We start from the raw sequence: 21,839 nt of genomic DNA on the forward strand, positions 1-21,839 counted from the left end.
AGACTATACTAGAAAAACCTTTTAATGTTAAATAAAAGTGAGTTATAGCTAATTGAATGTATTTTTTTTCGGCGAGTACCCAAATCTAGTATTCAAGCTTAAATAACGGGAAAATGATTCATTTTATAACATAAACTTATTAAACATTTGTCAAACTACTTAGATATCTATCAAATGAGCCCCCTAACAAGTTGATATGGGCCATTCCACGAACATACGCCTGTTTTGGATTACTTCGACAACGAATATTTTGCTGTGCAGCATAAGAAGTACGAAAGTAAATGGAGCTAATAATTATTCCAATAAACAACAATGTAATTTGCAATTTGCTTTCGTTCTTCTTATTTTGCACAGTAAAATATTCGTTGTCGAAGTAATCCAAAACAGGCGTATGTTCGTGGAATAGGATAGCATTAAAATTTATGCTCCAAAAATGTTTCAAAATTTATCTTTTAAAAAATTTTACAAAAAATGTTAATGTTTTTTTTTAAATAACTCCGTTAATTTTTACGATATCAGGTTCACTTAAAAAGCATTTGAAAGTTGTTCCAAGGGTTATTAAACCACGTTGAATTTTATCTTTTAAACTCCTTACTTTTTTAAAAATAAAAGGTTAAATGGCCCCTGTTACATGGTCCTCGCATCAAAATTTAAGCTTTAAACGTTTCTATCTCGGTTATTTTTTACCTCACAGAAATAGTAAAACAGGTAAAATATTTGATACAGAAAAAACTAAAATTTGGTTATATATAATTTTTTTACGTATATTGAGTACTATCGGAGTTATTATCAGAAGAAAATGAAAATTACGATATGTACTTTTAAAAATACTGATTTTTTTAAATATTTGTTTTTCAAAAATATGCATTCTAAACCGGTCAAAATTTTTGAAATCATTACGTATGCTAATATAAAGAAATTATTCTAAAGATTACTATAAATTTTAATTTTTGTTGAAATGGAGTGTTTTATTTTTCACTTTTTCCTAAAAAATTAGAAGTGGTGATTTTATTTTCATCATAACTTGCTTACTTTTGATGCTATTAACTTTTTCTGGAGCTCAGTTGATAGGTATTCCAAATTATTATGACAAGTAGCTACTTAGGTATTTTATAAAATGCATCGTTTTCAGTTTTCCCATTATTCAAGCTTAAATATTTAGATTTGAGTACTCGTCGAAAAAAATATACATTTAATTACTCATATCTCACCTTAATTAACATTAGTTTAGTTCTTTAAGTGAGGAGTGTATTCAATTTTTTATCTTCAATTTTGGTAATAATTATTTTTTTGTAAAAGCTTATATTTTTTGAGTTATACGTGAAAAACAGCTTTAAAACATGCATTTTTTTACGAAAAAATAAAATCTTTGATTTTTAATATCTCAAATAGTATCTATTGATTTATATTAATAACTTTATATAATAAATGTTGCTTAAAATTTGTCTCTCTATCGATTTATGGTATTATTTTTAATATAATAATTTTCACCCCCGAGAAGGGGTGGCATCCACTCCCATGGTAAAAGCGCAAGTTGGCATCATGTCACCTTTGTTCCTTGAGGTATCCTCTAACTACTCACCAATTTTCATGAAAATCGATGGAGGTTCAACGAAATCGGAGGTGAAAACCTTCAGTGACTGCACTAGACAGGGTGATGCAAACATTGAGAAAAAAACAAAGTTTAATTTGTACACCCGGTATACAATGAAAATTTACCTGTTTTGCAGAAATATTATTACAGCGACATTGTTAAAGAATACGGCTATAACATATTAAAGAATCACTTAAATCGGACAACAGGTTTAGGAAATTCGTCAAATTAGTTGGATTATTTGTAAGTTTTTATTCGACATGTCTTGAATGCACGTCGAATAATATATCATTTATACCGTTGATTGATAAATACCAGTATATTTATCAGTCAACGTTTATACTATTCCGGTGAGTTTAAAACAGTACTTCCGGTCGCATTTCTAAAGCCAGAAGTCCTAGATCAAATTCCTCACCCTTAGTACCAACCTTGGATTATATCTAAGCTTTCATTCGACATCTCATTTGTCATTCTACCTGGTATAGTGACGGAGGAATTATATTCGCGAATGGACGGACAGACGGACAGACAGTCATGAAACCAGAAGTATATATTAAATTGTTCTCGTCTTGTAAAGGCGAGTCCAATAATATAAATATCACCTGTACGATTCCGGTGACTTTAAAACAGTACTTCCGGTTGCATTTCTAAAACCGGAAGTTCTATGTCAAATGTCTCATTTTTAATACCATCCTTGGATTATAAGCTTTCATTCGATACCTCATTTGTCGTTCTACCTGGTATGATGATGGAGGAGTTGAGTTTACGGACGGACAGACGGACGTGGATAATTCAACGTTTTCACATTTTTTCAAAATTGGGTGAAAACAAAACTCTTTTGAATCGAAAGTATGTTAGTAATTAGGGTCACTTAACTATGTCCCTGTGATAAAAAGTTAAAAATACAAACACTCGGAAATTTGACTGCCGATAGTCTGACAATGAATCTATTTTCGATCAAGCGCAAAATTTTTAATTTCATTTTTATTTTTACTCCTCTCTTGCAATCCAACAAAACTACATCACAAAACCAAAACATAGCCGGCCGCTGGCTCTTCTATTTCTTCTCAACCTCAACACTCGCCGACGAATCAAATCAACAATGACGTAACGGTCGACCAACTCGCATTCAGCTCGACCGACGTGGGGGAACTCGAAAATGAAAACATACGGTTTCTGTATTTGTTGCAGTAGGCTGCGAAAGCCCCTTCCGCAACAAGACGATTGTTGATTGTTTATACCGTTGAGCTCGCTGTATATTCTCGCGAACTTTTACGCAACTTCGAATCACGAAAAAATGGGACGAAAGAGGTGAAAAACTCCCTTTTTCATCGTAAAACGTATAAGTGGCGAGTGAGAGAATGATTTGTAACGGAAAAATATTTTACGGCGATGCCAAAATCGCCCGCGTAGGAACTTTAGTGTAAAAATGAGATTTTAAATGTGTTTGTTGTTGTATTTATACGTTAGGTAATTCATTTAATAAAGATGGAAGTAGTCACTGGCAATAAATTAATCAAAAACAGAAAGATTCACTTCACTCGAAGCGCGAAAACGAAAAGTTTGAATAGAAATCATAGTATTAATAACAAAAATAACCGAATATCCAGGTCTAACTCGCTGAGAAGTTCTTTTAAACATAACAATAAGAATAATGGCACTAAAAACATCGAGGAAATTAACAACTATATAAACAATAATAGCAGGCGAGACGGGCAGAATCGGGAAGATCAGGAGGTCTGTTTTGGCGAATTCACCAGGTAAGTGAGGTTAGGAGATAGAAAGTGTAGTTGTAGTTGTAGGCTTATGCAACGTGTGTATAATATAGACTTTATCACAGGTAACAATTGGTTGAGATAAGATAACGGATGTATTTTAATAAGTAGAACACACGCTGAACAATGACGGTACTGTTTATAGTTTGCGTTTCAAAGGAGCTAAAGTTAATTAATTTTATTTTAAAATTAATTCAATGTGATGGATATAAAATATAAAGATTTTATTATCATCCCTAATTAGATTTTCTTTTTTCTTAATGACATACCTATCCGTAGATAGGTATGTATATGTTGATATACGAGTAAATCTTTAAAAATAAACTTTAACCCCACAAGTTTTACACCATCAAAAATTATTATGCTTATTTTGATTTTTGATACCTAGTTGATTTTCTCGTGAACGAATGAACGGATTCCGCTATTTTTTTTTTATTATTTTAGATGTTTTCGTTAGTGTTTGCAAGGTTGAGCATATGTTTACTAAAACATCTCTTTTGTGCTTATACAGGGTAGAAGAAAGAAATTTTCTTTGTTACTTAAGTTTTAGACACCTTCTAGGGCAGTGGCGAATCTACGCGGAAGGAAAAAGGGGAAATTCCCCCCTCCCTAACAAGGTCCAAAATTAAAGAAAAACATTGTTGAAATATAAAATATTATATGACATGAAACTTGAACCACATACCTACATACAGACAAATTTCAACCCAATAAACACGCTAGTTAGGAAAATTAAGGGAATTTAATGTATATAAGTTAATATTCAGGGCCGTAACTACCATTCAAACCGGGGCAGTGCCCCGGGGCCCCCGGCCTAGGGGGCCCCGCAGGTGCCCCTTTTTTGACCGTGCATAGAGTTTAACGAGGAAAATAAAAATGTATATTTTAAAAGCCGATCACAACGAAATATTTTCAAATGATACAATTTTAAAAAGACCGTACAGGAGCACCCTAGAACTGAACATAAAGTTTTAATTTTTCACTGGAGAAAATAGTATTTTCGACTAAAATGCAATTGGAACAGAACCCTTAGAAGAGGCCCCTGAGGCCTGAGCTGAGCTGGGGTTCCCGAGACCTTAACATAAAAATTTAAATTAATACTTAGGAAATTAGTTATTTCGGCGTAATAAAACCTAAAAGGCCCCGAGATTTTCGTAAAGATATAAATTGTTACTGAGGAAATTAGTTATTTTGGTGAAATGAAAACTAAAATGCAACCGGAATGGCGGTAACAGCTACTTTGTCGTAACCAATTTACCCCAGATCACATCTTGGTACGTGAACGGAACTACATGGTACCACATATTGAAAAGAAAAGTAAGGGTAAGATGGAATGAGCACATTTTAATCAGCCCTACCAGTACCACAGCATAATAAATCTAACAGCAGTGATGGTATTCGCCTTCGAGAGTGTCACTGCTGAAGGTACCGGATATCGTTTTCTAATATCCTCGTCAAATAGGATTCTGCTCTCATTAGAGCTGTATACAATTACTTCCCGACGGTGTCCTCCTTTTTGACATTTTCCTATCTCCGTAAATTTTTCTTCCACTTTTTCCATATCGAATTTTACCGCATTCTTGAATTTTTCTTCAACCTTTTCAATTTTCTGTATCTCCTCAGCAATCTGATTTACCTCTTCCTGCATTTTCTCTAAATAAACCTTCATATATTTCCATTCGGTTTTGAAGTTTCAAGAAATTTTCTTTTTATTGTTTCATTATATTATAATCTCATTTTGTTTTACTATCTGTTCATTTTGTTGTTTTTCTTTTAAATTTTTTAAAGCGAATAAAAAATAGGTAAGGCATTTCAAATTTTTTTTGTGTTGGTCAACTAAAATAGCAATATGTAGATTCAAGAAACTTCAGTCATAGAATCCATTAAAATGCGTTTTCAAGGGGTTAAATATCAAACATTTTTCCGGATCCCGCCTTCCGCTGGGGGGTAAACCCCCAGACCTCCCGGCAGGGGCCCCCAGATCACCTTTGCCCCGGGGCCCCTAACATCATATTTACGGCCCTGTTAAGATTTATGTATTTTATGCAGTTAGGGTTTATCTATTTCATGTTTTTTGGGTGGTGTTTCATATTGAAGTACCATTGAAATCATGTTGTTGTAGTACCTTCCTATTATCTTTGGTGAATATTTTGTTTTTGTAATATCTCCGATATCCTTAAAAACAAGGAAAATAGTTCTGTTTCTAGTTTCTGTTCTTGAACAGGTGTTTTAATTGAAACAATACTAAATTAACAATAAAAAATAACAGTTAACAAACTTTAAAAATAGAAAGAGACATAACGTAAACTAATATATCGTGTTTTCTCCTCTACTTCTAATACTTAATAGTTCTGATCGACGCTTAAGCGTGAAGCGGTATGTGTACAATGTACAGTGCAACATAAGAGAGAAGAGGTTGTTTAATGGAGGCTATGGGCTCTGCGCAAGGCATTACGTATTCCGTGTCGTTATTGAATATTCAAGTGAGGATTGGCTCCTCAGAGTCCCGACTTGAATCCTATTGAATACTTGTCTGTAGAATGTAGAATGGGGTATTGTCTGTAGAAAATTAGGACTTCGTCAGTCCCTTCCTGGCTCCCTGCAAGATATAGAAACTATCGTTATTAATATCTGATACTCGATATAATAGATCAAAATAAATAGGCAGTTTAATATCCAGCATGTCTAGGCGATGTGAAGTTGATATTAGAAGTAGAGGAGAAAACGCGATATTAGTTTATGTTGTGTTTCTTTCTGTTTTTAAAGTTTTGTTAACTGTTTTTATTATTTTTTATTATTAATTTAATATTGTTTCAATTAAAACACATGTTAAACAACAAAATCGTTCATTTTATTTATTTTTAAAGATGTCAGGATAAATAAAAAAACAAAATGTTTACAAAAGATGAGACTACTATATTTTGAGATTTTGGGAAGAGATGACTATTATCTTGAAAATTTCAGATAAACGTGTGTACTAAATCGGCACAATTCATAGCTCTTGTCAAAATCTAATACCTTAATAACATAACTAAATATTTTCGATTCTAAAATATTGTAAAAGACTTCATCAAGAGTCTGAATAAGAAAAGAGATATTTAGTTATATTCTTTGTGACATTTTCAAGGCCATAGCTCTCCCCCAAAATCCATTACCTATACATGATTTCGAAGTATTCCTACACACCCTTGTACCTTGTCATCCCTACAGGATGTCTCAAACTTAATATTAGAAAAACATTTCTTTTCTTCCATCCGGTGTAAGACCAAAAGAGAAAGGGCAAAACTTTGACCAACATTGTAAATACCAAACAAACGCTACCCGTATTGGTAGCCATATCTCGAAGTTCTTCTACAATTATCTTGTTCTATGATCCACATATCGACAGTGTCAAATGCCTTTTGTTTTACTATACAGTGCTAGTCAAAAGTCCGTACCCCCCCTCTTATCTTTTGAACGGTTTTACCTATAATAGTGAAATTTGGATGGAGGAAATTAACTGACGTAAGCTTCTTAACTAGTTATGACAGGTGACGTAATAGTGACAGATGACGTTACAGAGCCACTGTGACCGATAATTTTAAATGGGACCTTATGGCAAGTGATACCTCGTTTGAAAGGTATTCAAAATACCTACTCAGCCATACTAATTTTTTTGTGTTTTAGTTGATTTTGATTTTGGTGAATAAATTAAATAAATATAATATTGTAGCTTCGCTTTAATTAATAAAAATTCAAATGTACGCCTATGGTTTTTTTGTCAAAAAAGTTGACGTTTTTCGATTCTCTAGTAGTTTTTACGTCAACGTCAACCTTTTTGACAAGTAATCATAGGCGGAATTTTGAATTTTGAATTAATTAAATGAAACTACAATTTTATATTTATTTCATTAATTCGTCAAAATTAGCTTAAACTTAAACAATATTAGTATGACTGAATAGGTATTTTCAATACCTTTCAAACGAGGTGTCACTTGCCATAAGGTCCCATTTAAAATTATCTGTCACAGTGGCGCTGTAAAGTCATCTGTCACTATTACGTCACCTGTCATGACTAGTTAAGAAGCTTACGTCCGTTTATTTCCTATCACCAAATTTCACTATTATAGGTATAACCGTTCAAAAGATACGAGGGGGGGTACGGACTTTTGACTAGCACTGTATGTATCCTTGGTAGAAGCCAGCCTGTTCTATCGGTTAGTAGTCATCCATCTGATGTTTTTGTGAGAGTTTAGGTTTCAGCTCCATATGTGAGAACTGGTATAACGCACTGGTTAAAAGCTCTATTAACTCATTGGGAACGAGATTGGTCATCATTTTTGTTTTTCCATAGTGTTTTTGTTTAAACCGACTCTCTGTGTACTTGCTGAGTATCTTTCCATCGATGTTAATAGGTACCTTTACCCTTTGAGTCCCACTTTTATCGTTTAAATGCGTATTCCATGACTGCTATAAATAGTTTTGGCGACAAAGTATCTCCTTGCCGCACCCCTCTGGCAATTTTTATCTTCTCGGTCATTACAGTGAAGGTTTACAGTTGTTTTCGCATTTTCGTATATATTTCGAATAATATTTGCATATGGTGCTTCTCAGAGGCTTTTTTCAGTGCGTCACAGTTTTTCGATTTCTTTCTAATGCATTAAGTTGAATGTGGCAGAAAAAAAGTACGTCAGTGATTAACTCATTTATAATATTCATTCTAGTTGTTGATAGATTGCGCTATAATAAAAAAAATATTTACGTGTTATCTATACGACTGTGATCTGTACAATTTATACGACTATACAAATCAAAGAACATACCTTCTTATAAATGCAATAAACACGATTGATTTGATTTTTTACCAAATTGCAATCATATTATAATAAAGTGTATAATCACAGATATACCTTTTTTCTGTCACTTGTGACGCACTGAAAAAAGCCTCTGAGAAGCACCATACCTTTGGAGTACTCTAGATTCTGATAGTGCTTTTAAGATAGCGAATGTTTCGACTGTGTAAAATGCTTTGTCAGTGGCGAATCTAGACATTTGCCTTGGGAGGGGAAATTTGGAGGGAACTTTCAATGAAACACCAACCAAAAGACATAAAAAAGATAAACCCAAACTACCTACATAAAAGACATTCTTAAATAATAACTTACATGCATTAAGTTCCCTTAATTTTCCTAACTAACGTGTTTATTGGGTTGACTTTGTCTGGCTGTGGTTTAAGTTTCATGTCAGCTAATATTTTTGTTTCAACAATTTTTATCTTTAATTTTGGACCCCGTTAGGAGGGAAATTTCCCCTTTTTCCCTCCCCGTAGATCCGCCCCTGTGTAGAAGTAAAAAAAGAAAACATGGTCTATTATATTCGATTAAGACTTTTCGAGTTTTAAGAGACTGAAGATGGTCGTTTGTTCAGTGGCCTGATCGAAATCCTGCTTGTTCTTCTGACTGATAGAAATCGAGAGAGCCACCCCGTATACTTAAAATATTACTTTATCTACGACTGATACATAATATAATATATGTATTATACTTGTGGTGTTTGCAATATAATGCCATATAATAATCCCTTAGGGATTAATAATGCGGGATTAATAGCTCTTATTCCCTCTGGCACAACAATCACAAAATTCACCACGGAAACAAAATAATCAACCTCAAAAAGTGTCACTGTCAAACGAATAGTATATTTGACAGTTTGTGTTGAGATGGACGAAAATGAAGAATCTTTTAATTGTACACCACCAGAAATTGTAGAACTAGCTACAGTAACAGCATCTACCTTAATACCTGAAACATCGAAATCCATTTATAATAAAACGTATAATATAATATAATTAAAAACTCTACTAAAGTTAATGATGATTATCAACCAATTCAGTTTATTAATTGTACTATTACTAATTTTAATGTTTTTAACAAATAAAGTTGTTCATTAAAAATCTTAAATTAATTAATTTGTCGTAGATAAAGAGAGTATACTACTCGCAATAATGGCTCTCATTCCCTCGGAATGTTACTCCCTCGCCGCTAACGCGGCTCGGTTCGTAAATATTCCTCGGGAATAATAGCCATCATTATTGACTCGTGGTATAATCTACTATTATTACCCGCTTTATATTACTTAAAACAAAATGAATAACCAATTATTGCGTCGTATTTTATAATAAATATAAAAATAATCATTGATCCAACACCTTGGACACCACACCACACACCACGTCCCTGTTTTCAGTAAATTACTTTGATGGCCAGATTGACCGTTAGCCTTACGCCAACAAGTGGGTGTTTTCATGCTAATTTATTATCGTATATAAATTTTATAGACTTTTCAGTGTTATTCTTTTAAAAAATAACCAGTGAATATAAACATTTTATTTGCATTTTTGCGTACTACTAATCTTAGTTGTTGTATAACAGTTGTGTGGTATGGAGTTTTGCAAAGTGTGTGTGTGGTAACTATTTCAAAAGTTTTAAATAATGCAGACACTAACATCCCAAGGAATGAATAAAATCAGGAGGATTTCAAAGTAAATTAATTAAAATTTTCTAAACGATTATAATCCAAAATTTCATAATGAATATAATTCCGAGTGCCTTACAGTACGACAAGTGAGAAGTGACTTGTGTGTTGATCAATTTTTATATTATTGAGTGTTTTACAAGGAAGTACAGTTCTTACGATGTCAGTTGGACAATTATAAAAACAAAATTTGACACCAAGTGTCGGCTTCTTCTGTAAAACATAGGCGGCGCAATAGAAATTAATAAATTTTTATTTTTAAATTATTATTAACGTCTAATATTTCTTAAACAGTAAATATTCACATTTCTTTATGAAATTGCCATCAAATATGATTAAAAATACATAATACAAATGCAATTTAATGTGCAAAACTAAAGAAATGAGACTACAATTTGAATACAAAAATAAAATACTTACATGAAAACGACCAATTCGCCTTCCATATTGTAATACACTTAGAATTCTAATGTTCAACAATATGCTCATGCATAGGTAGTGGTTACATATTGTAGTTTCTATGACTCATAAGCAGTGGTACTTATTTTTATATTGACCATTAGCTCCGATGATGACAATTTTGTCGAAAGCGCTTAACAAAGGAAATAAAATACTACTTTTACACACTTTAATACATAATATATATCATACGAGTGATGTCATCCCTATTCGTGTGATGACGTAATCGATGATTTTTAAAATGAGAGTAGGGATCGTATGATAGCTCATTTTAAAGGTTACTGAATTTTGTATTCAGTAATGTACAGCTGGTTCCAAAAAAAAACTGATACGACTCTTAAAGCGTACTTTGTATAAAATTGAGCAGTGTACTTTCTTCTTCTTCTTCTTTTTGTTTTTGGTCTCGCTGCAAGGCAATTACCAGCACGATTAATAGGCGATCTTGATGTAGTCTGGCTCTAAGCCATATCAAAATCGCTGACTATGTTCTTGTAAAAAGCTTTTGATGAGGTGTGAGATAATGAATATGAGTTTAAATTATGTTTAATTTACTATATTTTGATGGATAAATCCTTATTATTTACATACTGTCACTGTCACATCTTAAAATTTGTCAGATAATTTCAACCTCAAAAAATGGCTGTTTTTGTTTATTTTATTATTTGTCTGTCATAATAAATATAATATAATGTCAGACCAATCATACACTGCTCAAAATAATCAAATCTTACTAAGAGTCGTATCAGTTTTTTTAGGAACCAGGTGTAAATACTAATACAATTGTTTATATAGGGTGTCCAAATTTTTTTCAATTAAATTAATTGACTCTACTTGACAAAAAAATTGACTAAAAGAAAAATGTATGTAATTTATTTAATTCAAAATATAATTTTACTGTTGTCACAATAGACAAAAATATTTATATAATAAATAAACATTGTTTTTCGCTAAAATTCAATGTTTAAACCAGCTCCCGCCAACCACCTACCTCTTGGAAGTCTGAACATTTAATTTAAGCGAAAAGCAATGCTTATTTGTCAAATATTTTTTTTCTATTTTCTGACAACATTAGAATGTATTTTGAATTAAATAAACTAAATACATCCTTCTTTTTTTGTCAATTTATTTAATTTAAAAAATATTTTTTGGATACTCTACCAATAAATATGTTAATACGTATTTATATTACTAAATACAGAATTAAATAACCTCTCAAATGAGACATCACGCGACCCTAGTCTCATTAAAAAAAATCATCGACTACGCCATCACACCCATATGGATGACGCCCCTCGTATGATATATATATATATATATATATATATATATATATATATATATATATATATATATATATATATGCCAAAATATCAAAGTTTAAAAATAAAAATCGACCTGTTTCGGGATGTTTCTTTAAAGTCGCAGGTTTACGAAATAACGAATTTATTCCAAACATTTGCACCATACTGTATTTATATTAAATAACAATTATTGTTTTAATTAAATAAGAATTTACATACCTAAATCGTCCATTGGATTGTCACTAGTATTCTCGTTGGTATCACATTCAAACGGTCGCCAAAAAGTTATATTTAATAAGTATTTACAACAACTTATTCCTACTGTATAACTTAAAACACAAGCCTGCCTTTTGCAAAAAAAAAAAAAATTAAAAATATACGTGCGCTTACTGTCGCATTACGACGATACTGGTTATATCGCTGAGAAACCCGAGATCGCATTTTTTTCCAGATAACGATAAAGTCCTAGCGTAAGCACTTCCGAAGAATTTGACTAATTACACTTCAGCAATGCTCAATAGGATAAGTTAGACAGCAATATGTCACAGCTGCGTCAATCTGGATAATACCTGTAGTGATCAATTACAAAAATGTTTATATTTATTTCTATGTAGAATCAATGACTGGACCCCAAAAATTCGTCTGTTCCAGTTGACAACGTATTAACTTTTATTAAAATTTAAAATTAATAATTAAAAGTACACAATACAAATGACATTTAATGTACTTATTATTTGAAAACTAAAAAATAAAATACAATTTTAATATAAAAACAAAATAATTATAAGTATATCACGACGGACGACGACACTGTTTATTTGTGTTTATATTGCATGCCGGCTTTGAAAAATGAGAAGGCATTTTTGAGAGATAACGATATGCTTTAAGCCTAAGTATATCCGAAAAATTTGACCAATTACATTTCAGTATTGTCCAATAAGATGCGTTAGAAAGTAATAAGCCACACCAGTGTCCATGTGGACAATGTACGGGGAATGATCAATTACAAAAATGTTTATCTTACACATTACACATTATAAATCTCTATGCTCGCGTAGAATTATTGACCGGACCCCAAAAATTCGTCTGGTCCAATTCAGATCGTAAAGTACTAACAGGCCCGATTGAAGCTGGCAATGAGATAAGACAGTGGGATTCCCTGAGTCCTCTATTCTTCAACGTGATCATGGATGAAATAATAAAAAAGAACTAAAAAAGGATACCAAATGGAATAAAAACAGCTTAAAATAATCTGCTATGCAGACGATGCAATACTAATCTCTCAAAGTGAATATTATGCTTTACAACGTATGCTGCACCAATATAACCGCCAGAAAATTTAACATGTTAATTTCCCCAAAAAAGACAAAGTGCCTGGTTATAACAGCAAATCCTATAAGATGTAAATTAGAGCTAGCGGGTCAGATAATAGAACAAACGATGGAGTTTAAATATATTTGCAACACACTATCTAGCTACAGAAAGCTCGAAACAGAAGTGGAAGATCAGGTGAATAAAGCAAACAGAGCCGTAGGATACCTGAATGAGACAATACGGAGAAATAAAAATATCGGAAAAGAAATGAAAAGCAGAATTTACAAAAACAGTCATCAGATCAATAATGACATGCATATGAAAAGTGAACACCCGTGTTGAGCTGCCCCCCCCCCACTTGCAAAAATCAAAAAACAAATAGCCCTGATTTATGAGCTATTTATGAGCTCTCATATTCCGCAAACTAAAAATTTTGAGCTCGTTCCACTGAGTAGGAATTTGATACTTTAGTGGGGGGGGCTGAGTCAGCCCCCCCCCACTACTTAAAAATAGGAATATTGAATCGGTTTTTGAGGCAGAATTGAGCAGAATAAACTGCTATTAAGTTTTTTGTAAAAACTTACAGTTTTTCAGTGATTTACGAAAAACAGCTTCATAACATGCATTTTTTTCACGAATAATTAAAATCTTTGATCTTTAATAACTTATTATCTTTTATTATTTAATAAAAGTACTGACTTATTTTATTAACTTTATATAATAAATTTTGCTTTTAATTTGTTCTTTTATTGATTTGTGCAGTTATTTTTAATAAAATAGTTTTCACCCCCGAGAAGGGGCGGTATCCACCCTCAGGGTAAAGGCGCAAGGTGGTACCATGTCACCTTTGTTTCTTGACGTATCCTCTAACCACTGACCAATTTTCGTAAAAATCGATGAAGGTTCACCGAAATTGAAGGTAATCGTTGATTTTTACCTTCAGTGACTGCACTATACAAAATAATTTGCAATTTACTGATCTAAATGCGCGTAATTTGGCAGCTTATAAATTATTCAATGATATGTAGTCGCCAAATAATTAGTTTAATGCATTTTAAATACAACTTTCTCTTAAGCCGGGAAGATAGGGTGGTTTTCTTGCGAAGGGGTTGTAGCTCAATAATCGAAATGCACGTGATTTAATAGTTTATTCTTAGAGTATATAGGCTATAGGAATTATATCCGCAATACGATATATTTTAAGTTTTCTCAGCATTTTCTCTTAAGTTAAATCAATTAAAGGGTTGTTTGGGGGTGAAGGGGATGAGCTCAAAAATCTAAACTATATAATTTCAAGAGCTCATAAATAGCTCGTAATTCTGCCTCAAAAACCGATTCAATATTCCTATTTTTAAGTAGTGGGGGGGCTGACTCAGCCCCCCCCACTAAAGTATCAAATTCCTGCTCAGTGGAACGAGCTCAAAATTTTTAGTTTGCGGAATATGAGAGCTCATAAATAGCTCATAAATCAGGGCTATTTGTTTTTTGATTTTTGCAAGTGGGGGGGGGGGCAGCTCAACACGGGTAAAGTGAACCACATTAATAACTGGGTAACAAACAGAAGAGTAGAATGGGCCGATCACATAAGTCGAATGGCGACAAATGAGGAGGTTTCAAGCAAAACCGAATAAATCCACTTTTTACGAAAATTTCGTTAGTGGCCAATATCGGTTCATTTTGTTAAATTACACCATAATATATAAAAATATATATGTGCAAAAACCAATAAATCCTACTGAATTTTAATGGTGATATTAATGTTTTCGTGCAAAACCGAATAAATCCACTTTTTGTTCAAAACCAAATAAATCCAAAAATACGCGTTTTTTACTTTATCTTCTTATGCAAATATTTTGTTCGACCAATAGTATATTCCAATATATTCGACCAATAGTATAGTTCGACCAATATAGATGGTACTAGGGAGTTACTATAGATGCGACGATGTAATATGGGTGGTCAGATATTTTGTCGTTGATTGATTCGCATCTGCAAAATTACCTTAACAAGATTGTTAGAATCACAGACTTAAAAAGAATCTGTTTGGAAAAGACACAATTCAAAAAACTAAAGAAATTAAAATTTTAATTTCATGCTTTCAGCATTATCGATTTGAAGCCCAATCTGAACTTAGGCGAGCAATTTACAAAAAGGGAAAGTCTTTAAAAAAAATTTTGCTATCCGAAGTCAACCTGAGAATTGCCATTCTACCAAAAAGTGTTCAACAACTTATGGAAATACAATTTGGAAATGAGTGGAAAAGTGACGAAACTTTTTTGTGGTACACGAATCTTTTATGTGAAAATAATAAAGTTGAACATACTAAGGAAGTACCTCAGGAAGAAGAAGGGCTAAAAAATGAGTGCGACTGTCTAGAAGAAGAGTTTGCACTTCATTTTTAAATGCATTATTGGATGTGTTGTTAGTCTACTAAACGCCATATGCTTTTGATTTATGTATTAGTAATAGTTTTGTTAATTCTTGCTAATAAAGTTGTGAGCAAAATGAAAAAAATCCAGTAATTTCAAGCAAAACCAAATAAATCCACTTTTCTTTAAATTTTCTTTTGTATTAAATATCACTTTTTTAAATTTATATTGTAGGAAAAGTTTTATTATCACTTCTCTAATAGTATTTGGGAACAAGGTAAACAAAAACATAATTACTTTTTGGGTCCCAGAAAAATCCTATTTTTCCAAAAATCGTTTTTAGTGGATTTATTCGGTTTTGCTTTAAATCTTCTCGAATAGAGTAGTAAGGACTTCGAGAGACGGTTCCATAATAGGAAGACGATCAATGGGAAGACCACGAAAACGATGGAACGACAACTTACTGGAGGCACATTGAATCAGCACAAAAATAAGAAGAAGATTGTTGTATATTCATTTCATTTTTTGACCGTTAAGCGGAAAAGATCGAGCCTCTAACGTTAAATTCACTGCAGCGTTGTCAAATATTTAAATATTTCTTTGAAGTGGAATATTTTGGAATTACAATGACAAGAATGACTACTTTGCTACTTGCTAGTAGAACTGAATCAAAACGTACTGGCTAGTATGGCTAGCAAGACCAGTCGATGACTGTTCGATTGCATGAATTTCAGTGGAGCAGATACCCACAGTGTGGGGCTGAGTGGGCGCACCGAAAAAGAGATATCGAGCATAAAGGATCGTGAAAGGAAAAATTGGGATTGGATGCCTAAACCTGATGCTATGGTCAAAAGAACTATCTATTCAAAGAAAACATCTCATCTTTAACTCCATCTTTAAAAGTGTAGTGCTCTATGGATGCGAAACATGGCAACTTACTAAATTCCTGGAACGACGCCTACTTGCATTGGAAATGGACTTCTGGAGACGGTCGACTAGAAAAGCAAGGCTTGAAAGAATACAAAATGACCAAATCAGAAATATAATGGGAATCAAGTCAACCATCATGGACGAAATTCAAAGGAGACAACTGATTTGGTATGGCCATGTAGAAAGAATGGACGACGACAGACTGCCAAAACAAATTCTAAAATGGACGCCAAGGGAAAGAAGGAAGAGAGGAAGGCCGAAACAATCCTGGCTAGGCGGCATTCAGAAGGCAATGTCGGAAAGGAATCTTCACCCTCGCGAATGGAACGACCGACGAAGCTGGAAACTGGGAACCGGAAGGCGAAGAAAGCTATAAATAACCGCGATAATAATAATAAAAGATACCCACAGTGACATTACACTAGTAATTGCAATGGCAAAATTAAGACAAGATAAGTATTAATTACCAATAATTCCAAAACCTTAGGCATATTAAATAATCAATTAGAGCGTCTTCAAGGAGAACAGGTAGTAAAGAGACTAGAGAAATAAATAAATAAAATGCTAGAGAATCCAGTCCAGCAGGAAATAGAAGAAGAAGGGCAGACCATACAGACAGGCAACAGTGGATAAGTGTATAGAAAGAGTACATAAAGAGACTTAAAGACTGGTTCAATGAAGAATATAGAAATGCTTTGGCAAGAAGAATCATGGCAAGGGTACAAATACATAGATGAAATACTCAAAAGACGATAGAAAACTATGTTGCTAAAAAAAGAGAAGTTAAACGAATTTGCAGAAAGAAGAAAAGATAACAGCTAGAAAAACATCAACCAAAAGGTCTAGATGGCTTGGCCACATTATATGAATGTCAGAACACCGAAATTTTAAAACAATACTGAAGGAGGAACAATACTGAATTGAGAAAAAGAAGAGGAAGTCCAGAGAAGAAAAGACTTTTCAGAAATAGGCGCGAGAGAATGTAGAGAAAGAGTAAGAAACCGGAAAAAATGCAGGGAAAGGGGCCTAAAGACCTGTAGCGCTATTTTGACCAGGGCGCATCTGTAAAAATATTTTTTTGCAGAAATTGCTTGGGAATAACTCATGTAATAATTATTGAGTTATCCTCCCAGTCAAAAAGGTCCGGAACATTGTTTAAATAATCAAAATGTCAAAAAATGAAGGAAAAATTCGATTTTTTTCTTCGTTTTTCGATTATAACTTTAAAAGTATTCATTTCCGAGAAAAGTTGTACTAACATAAAAGTTGAGTAATTAAATTTTCTACAATATAGCATTGATTAAAAATTTTTAAAATTGTCACCCTTGTTGCAAAATAGCAATAATTGCGAAAAAACCACAAAAAACAAGTATTCGCATTTTACGTTTTTCAACCATTTATGCTATAATTAGGACATTCATATTTCACCCAGAAAAACTTTATGATATAATAAAACAATACTGTAAATTTCATTAAGATTGATTTAACAGACTTTGCAAAATAAATTTTGCAATCCAGCTTTCGCAAAAAAATTTAATTTCTTCAAAATGTTGCAGGACTGAAAATAAAGCAGACAGCAAGTTAAATTTTTTTTACGTATAGAAGAATACTTTACCTTTCATTTACAATTTGCAAAATTAAAATCGGTTAACTACCACGGCGTCAGGAATTTTTTTAAATAAACATTAATTTTTGATGCTACGCGCAGGACAGTGGATACGTTTGCTCTGATTGGGCATTCCAATGACCTTTGATAATGGTTGATAAATTTTAATTTTTAGTACATTTTGATATAAATAAATAAATTTGTTTATTGCAAAATAAAAACACATACTCTGTCCTTTGAAATAATACTTTTTTAGCAAAAACTTTCTTTGTTCATATATTTTAACTTAGAGAATAAAAGTTTATTATGTTTAAACATAATATGCAATTGTTTAAATAATATTTCACAAACAATAATCAAATTAGTTTGATTTTGTGGAATTAAAATATTAAAATACAACAAAATATATAGTAAGAAAATAATATACTAAATAAACATTGGTAGCCGCAATATTCGATAATTTTTGACAGGTCATTGGAATGCCCAATCAGAGCAAACGTATCCGCTGTCCTGTGCGTAGCACCCAATAGTAGTGTTTATTTAAAAAAATTCCTGACGCCGTGGTAGTTAACCGATTTTAATTTTGCAAATTGCAAATGAAAGGCACGGTACACTTCTATATGTAAAAAAAAACTTCAACTTGCTAAGTGCTTTATTTTCAGTCCTGCAACATTTTGAAAAAAATACATTTTTTTTGCGAAAGCTGAATTGCAAAATTTATTTTGCAAAATCTATTGAACCTATCTTAACGAAATTTACAGTATTGTTTTAACATATCATAAAGTTTCTCTGGGTGAAATATGAAGGTCCTAAGGCTAGCAGAAATGGTTGAAAAACGTAAAATGCGCATATTTGTTTTTTTATGGTTTTTTCGCAATTATTGCTATTTTGCAACAAGCGTGACAATTTTTAAAATTTTTAACCAATCCTATACTGTAGGAAATTTAATTCCTCAACTTTTATGTTAGTGCAACTTTTCTCGGAAATGAATACTTTTAAAGTTATAATCAAATAACGATGAAAAAAATCGAATTTCTCCTTCATTTTTTGACATTTTGATTATTTAAACAATGTTCCGGACCTTTTAGAGCGGGAGGATAACTCAATTATTATTATATGAGTTAATTCCAAGCAATTTCTGCAAAAAAATATCAGTCACCTCTCAAAGTCCATCTCAAAACAGATGCGCCCTGGACTATTGTGTATGTAGATGTCCACTTTGCTGCTTGTTCTTAAATGAGCCAACCTTACTTATTTACAAGAAGTTACTTCTTCAGATATCAAAACAACAACAACAAAATTCTTCCTTAGTCGTTTTTTTTAATTCTTTACTCTATGAGGTGTTAATGGGCAAATTTATGAGTGTATAACTAAAGAAAATCCAATATGCTGCAGATTATTATTATTGTAAATGAATATTAATATTGTTAATACATCACTGCTAATTTATTATACAAATGCTTCAGCTTTATATCGCAACTACAATTACGTTTTGATCTAATACATTGTAGTTTCTGCCACTGCTTGTCGACTTTTTCTCAAACACTTAATTATGCGTATCATTTGCCATTCTCTCGTTCTGGTAGTCGTAGTGGTGGTCATTTTTCCAGAGTGAGATCATATCCTAATAAATACAAAATGCGCACAAAACTATTATAATCGTATTGTAATTTCTGAATTACACAAAACTTGCAGATGTATTTGTGTATTATTTGATCATTATGTAAAGTGCTTTGAGTTTTGAGTTTCTTCAACAAAAAAAATCGTATGTATGTACTGTTATTCAATCATTCGATGCGTTTAATGTTTTTTAATTATTTAGAGTTTAGAGAATGTGTTCCAAAAAATATCTAGTTCTATAGATACATTACTGTTTAGGAGTACTTAATAGTTTTCAATTAACTTTTTTTAAACTACTCTTTTATATCATTTTCCTTGATGCATTCCGTCATCTATACATGAGATCAAGTTTTATACATGCACATGCAGTCGCTAATATATTTATGCATTTTGGTACATTTATGTCTTTATGCTTTATTGATTTAAAAAATTTAATATTTGCCAAATGAACATACACTGTTACTAATAACCCAAGTATAAAATTATACTCAGAATAAATCAGGTATAGCCCGGTATAGGCAAAATCACTACCAATAAACATGGAATAACTTAGATATTAGGTATATTAGATACATATTAGGTAATATATTAGATATTAGGTATATTAGATATTAGATATTAGATATATAGGTTATACTTGATATAAGAATTTAGTCCAAGTTTATACCGACCCACACCCTTGTTTAAGTCTGGTATAACCTATTTTATGACTCTCAATGTCATCAGAGGCAAAAGGCAAAAATATATTATTATCTTTTGATTTCTTTTGTGAGTAATTATACAGGGTGTCCCGAAAAGATTGGTCATAAATTATACCACACATTCTGGGGCCAAAAATAGTTCGATTTAACCTAACTTACCTTAGTACAAATGTGCTCATAAAAAAAGTTACAGCCCTTTGAAGTTATAAAATGAAAATCGATTTTTTTCAATATATCGAAAACTATTACAGATTTTTTATTGAAAATGGACGTGTATCACTCTTATGACAGGAACATCTTAAAACAAAATTATAGTGAAATTTGTCCACCCCATAAAAATTTTATGGGGGTTTTGTTCCCTTTAACCCCCCCAAACTTTTGTGTACGTTTCAAATAATTCATTGTTGTGGTACCATTAGTTAAACACAACGTTTTTAAAACTTTTTTGCCTCTTGGTATTTTTTCGATAAGACAGTTTTCATCGAGATGCGGCTTCTTTTATAATATGTTTACATACAAATTTTATGGGGGTTTTGTTCCTTTAAACCCCCAAATGTTTGTGCACGTTACAATTAAGCTATTATTATGGTACCATTAGTTAAACACAGTGTTTTTAAAACTTTTTTGCCTCTTAGTCTTTTTTTGTTAAGTCACCTTTTATCGAGATGTGGCTTCTTTTTCAAAATATACCTAAAAATGTAAATTATAAATAAATTTTCAAATTATTAACAGGACTGTATAGTATAATCGTACTTAACCATATACAAATATGTGGTGGATTCGACAAATATTTAAAATATCTCAATAAACACTGGCTTATCGAAAAATGACTAAGAGTCAAAAAAGTTTTAAAAACATTGTGTTTAACTAATGGTGCCACAATAATAATTTAATTGGAACGTACACAAAAGTTTGGGGGGGTTTAAGGGAACAAAACCCCCACAAAATTTTAATGGGGTGCACAAATTTCATTTTAATTTTTTTTTAAGATGATGCTGCCATAATAATGTGACATGTTCATTTCCAATAAAAAATGTCTAATAGTTTTCGATATATGAAAAAAAATCGATTTTAATTTTATAACTTCAAAGGGCTGTAACTTTTTTTGTGTGCACTATTGTATATAGGTAAGTGAGGTTAAATCAACTTATTTTTGACCCTAGAATCTGTGGTATAATTTATGACCAATTTTTCGGGACACGCTGTATAATAAAAAAATGTGTTTAAGGGGTGTTGCGGCTGTCGAAGAAATTGATAATTTAATTAACATGATAGAAAATACTCGATAAATCGAGTATTTCACAATATCGATAAATTTCACAATACACCGATAAGGAATTCAGAACTAAATATCGGTTTTCAAAAGATGGTGTAAGGTTTTTAGAAAGCTAATAGGTGATTCACTTACTTGAATTTGATATTGCATGAAAAGTTGAGTCAAACAGTCCATATAATTCACAAAAGAATTCAAGATAATTCGTCAATTATTTTAAATTTTATTCAATTTGTTTACCCCTAGGAACTTTTTTTGCAATTAGGTCTGGATCCCGCGTATGAACAAAAAGTTGATTAATAGCAAGCTGAAAATTTGTTAATAGCTTAAGGGTGTCTAGTCGGACAAACTTTGATATATGGGGACACTGGAACAGGGGGAGTT

General features: G+C 32.1%; 1 protein-coding gene across 4 annotated transcripts in view; it reads left to right on the forward strand.

Moving 5' to 3' along the window:
- The first annotated feature begins 2,777 nt into the window (after positions 1-2,777).
- Positions 2,778-21,839, forward strand: part of LOC114333399 (uncharacterized) — a 439,275-nt gene continuing 420,213 nt past the window's right edge. For 2 of the 4 annotated variants that reach the window (XM_050654875.1, XM_050654878.1), the window contains exon 1: positions 2,779-3,354. In XM_050654875.1, coding sequence (XP_050510832.1) covers positions 3,083-3,354 — 272 coding nt within the window. In that variant the 5' untranslated portion in view covers positions 2,779-3,082. Of the gene's footprint in view, positions 3,355-21,839 lie in introns of all 4 variants that reach the window. The other 2 variants (XM_050654879.1, XM_050654877.1) reach the window with 2 other exon arrangements.

Source organism: Diabrotica virgifera, chromosome 6 (assembly GCF_917563875.1).
Source record: "Diabrotica virgifera virgifera chromosome 6, PGI_DIABVI_V3a".
NCBI classification, from domain to species: Eukaryota; Metazoa; Arthropoda; class Insecta; order Coleoptera; family Chrysomelidae; genus Diabrotica; species Diabrotica virgifera.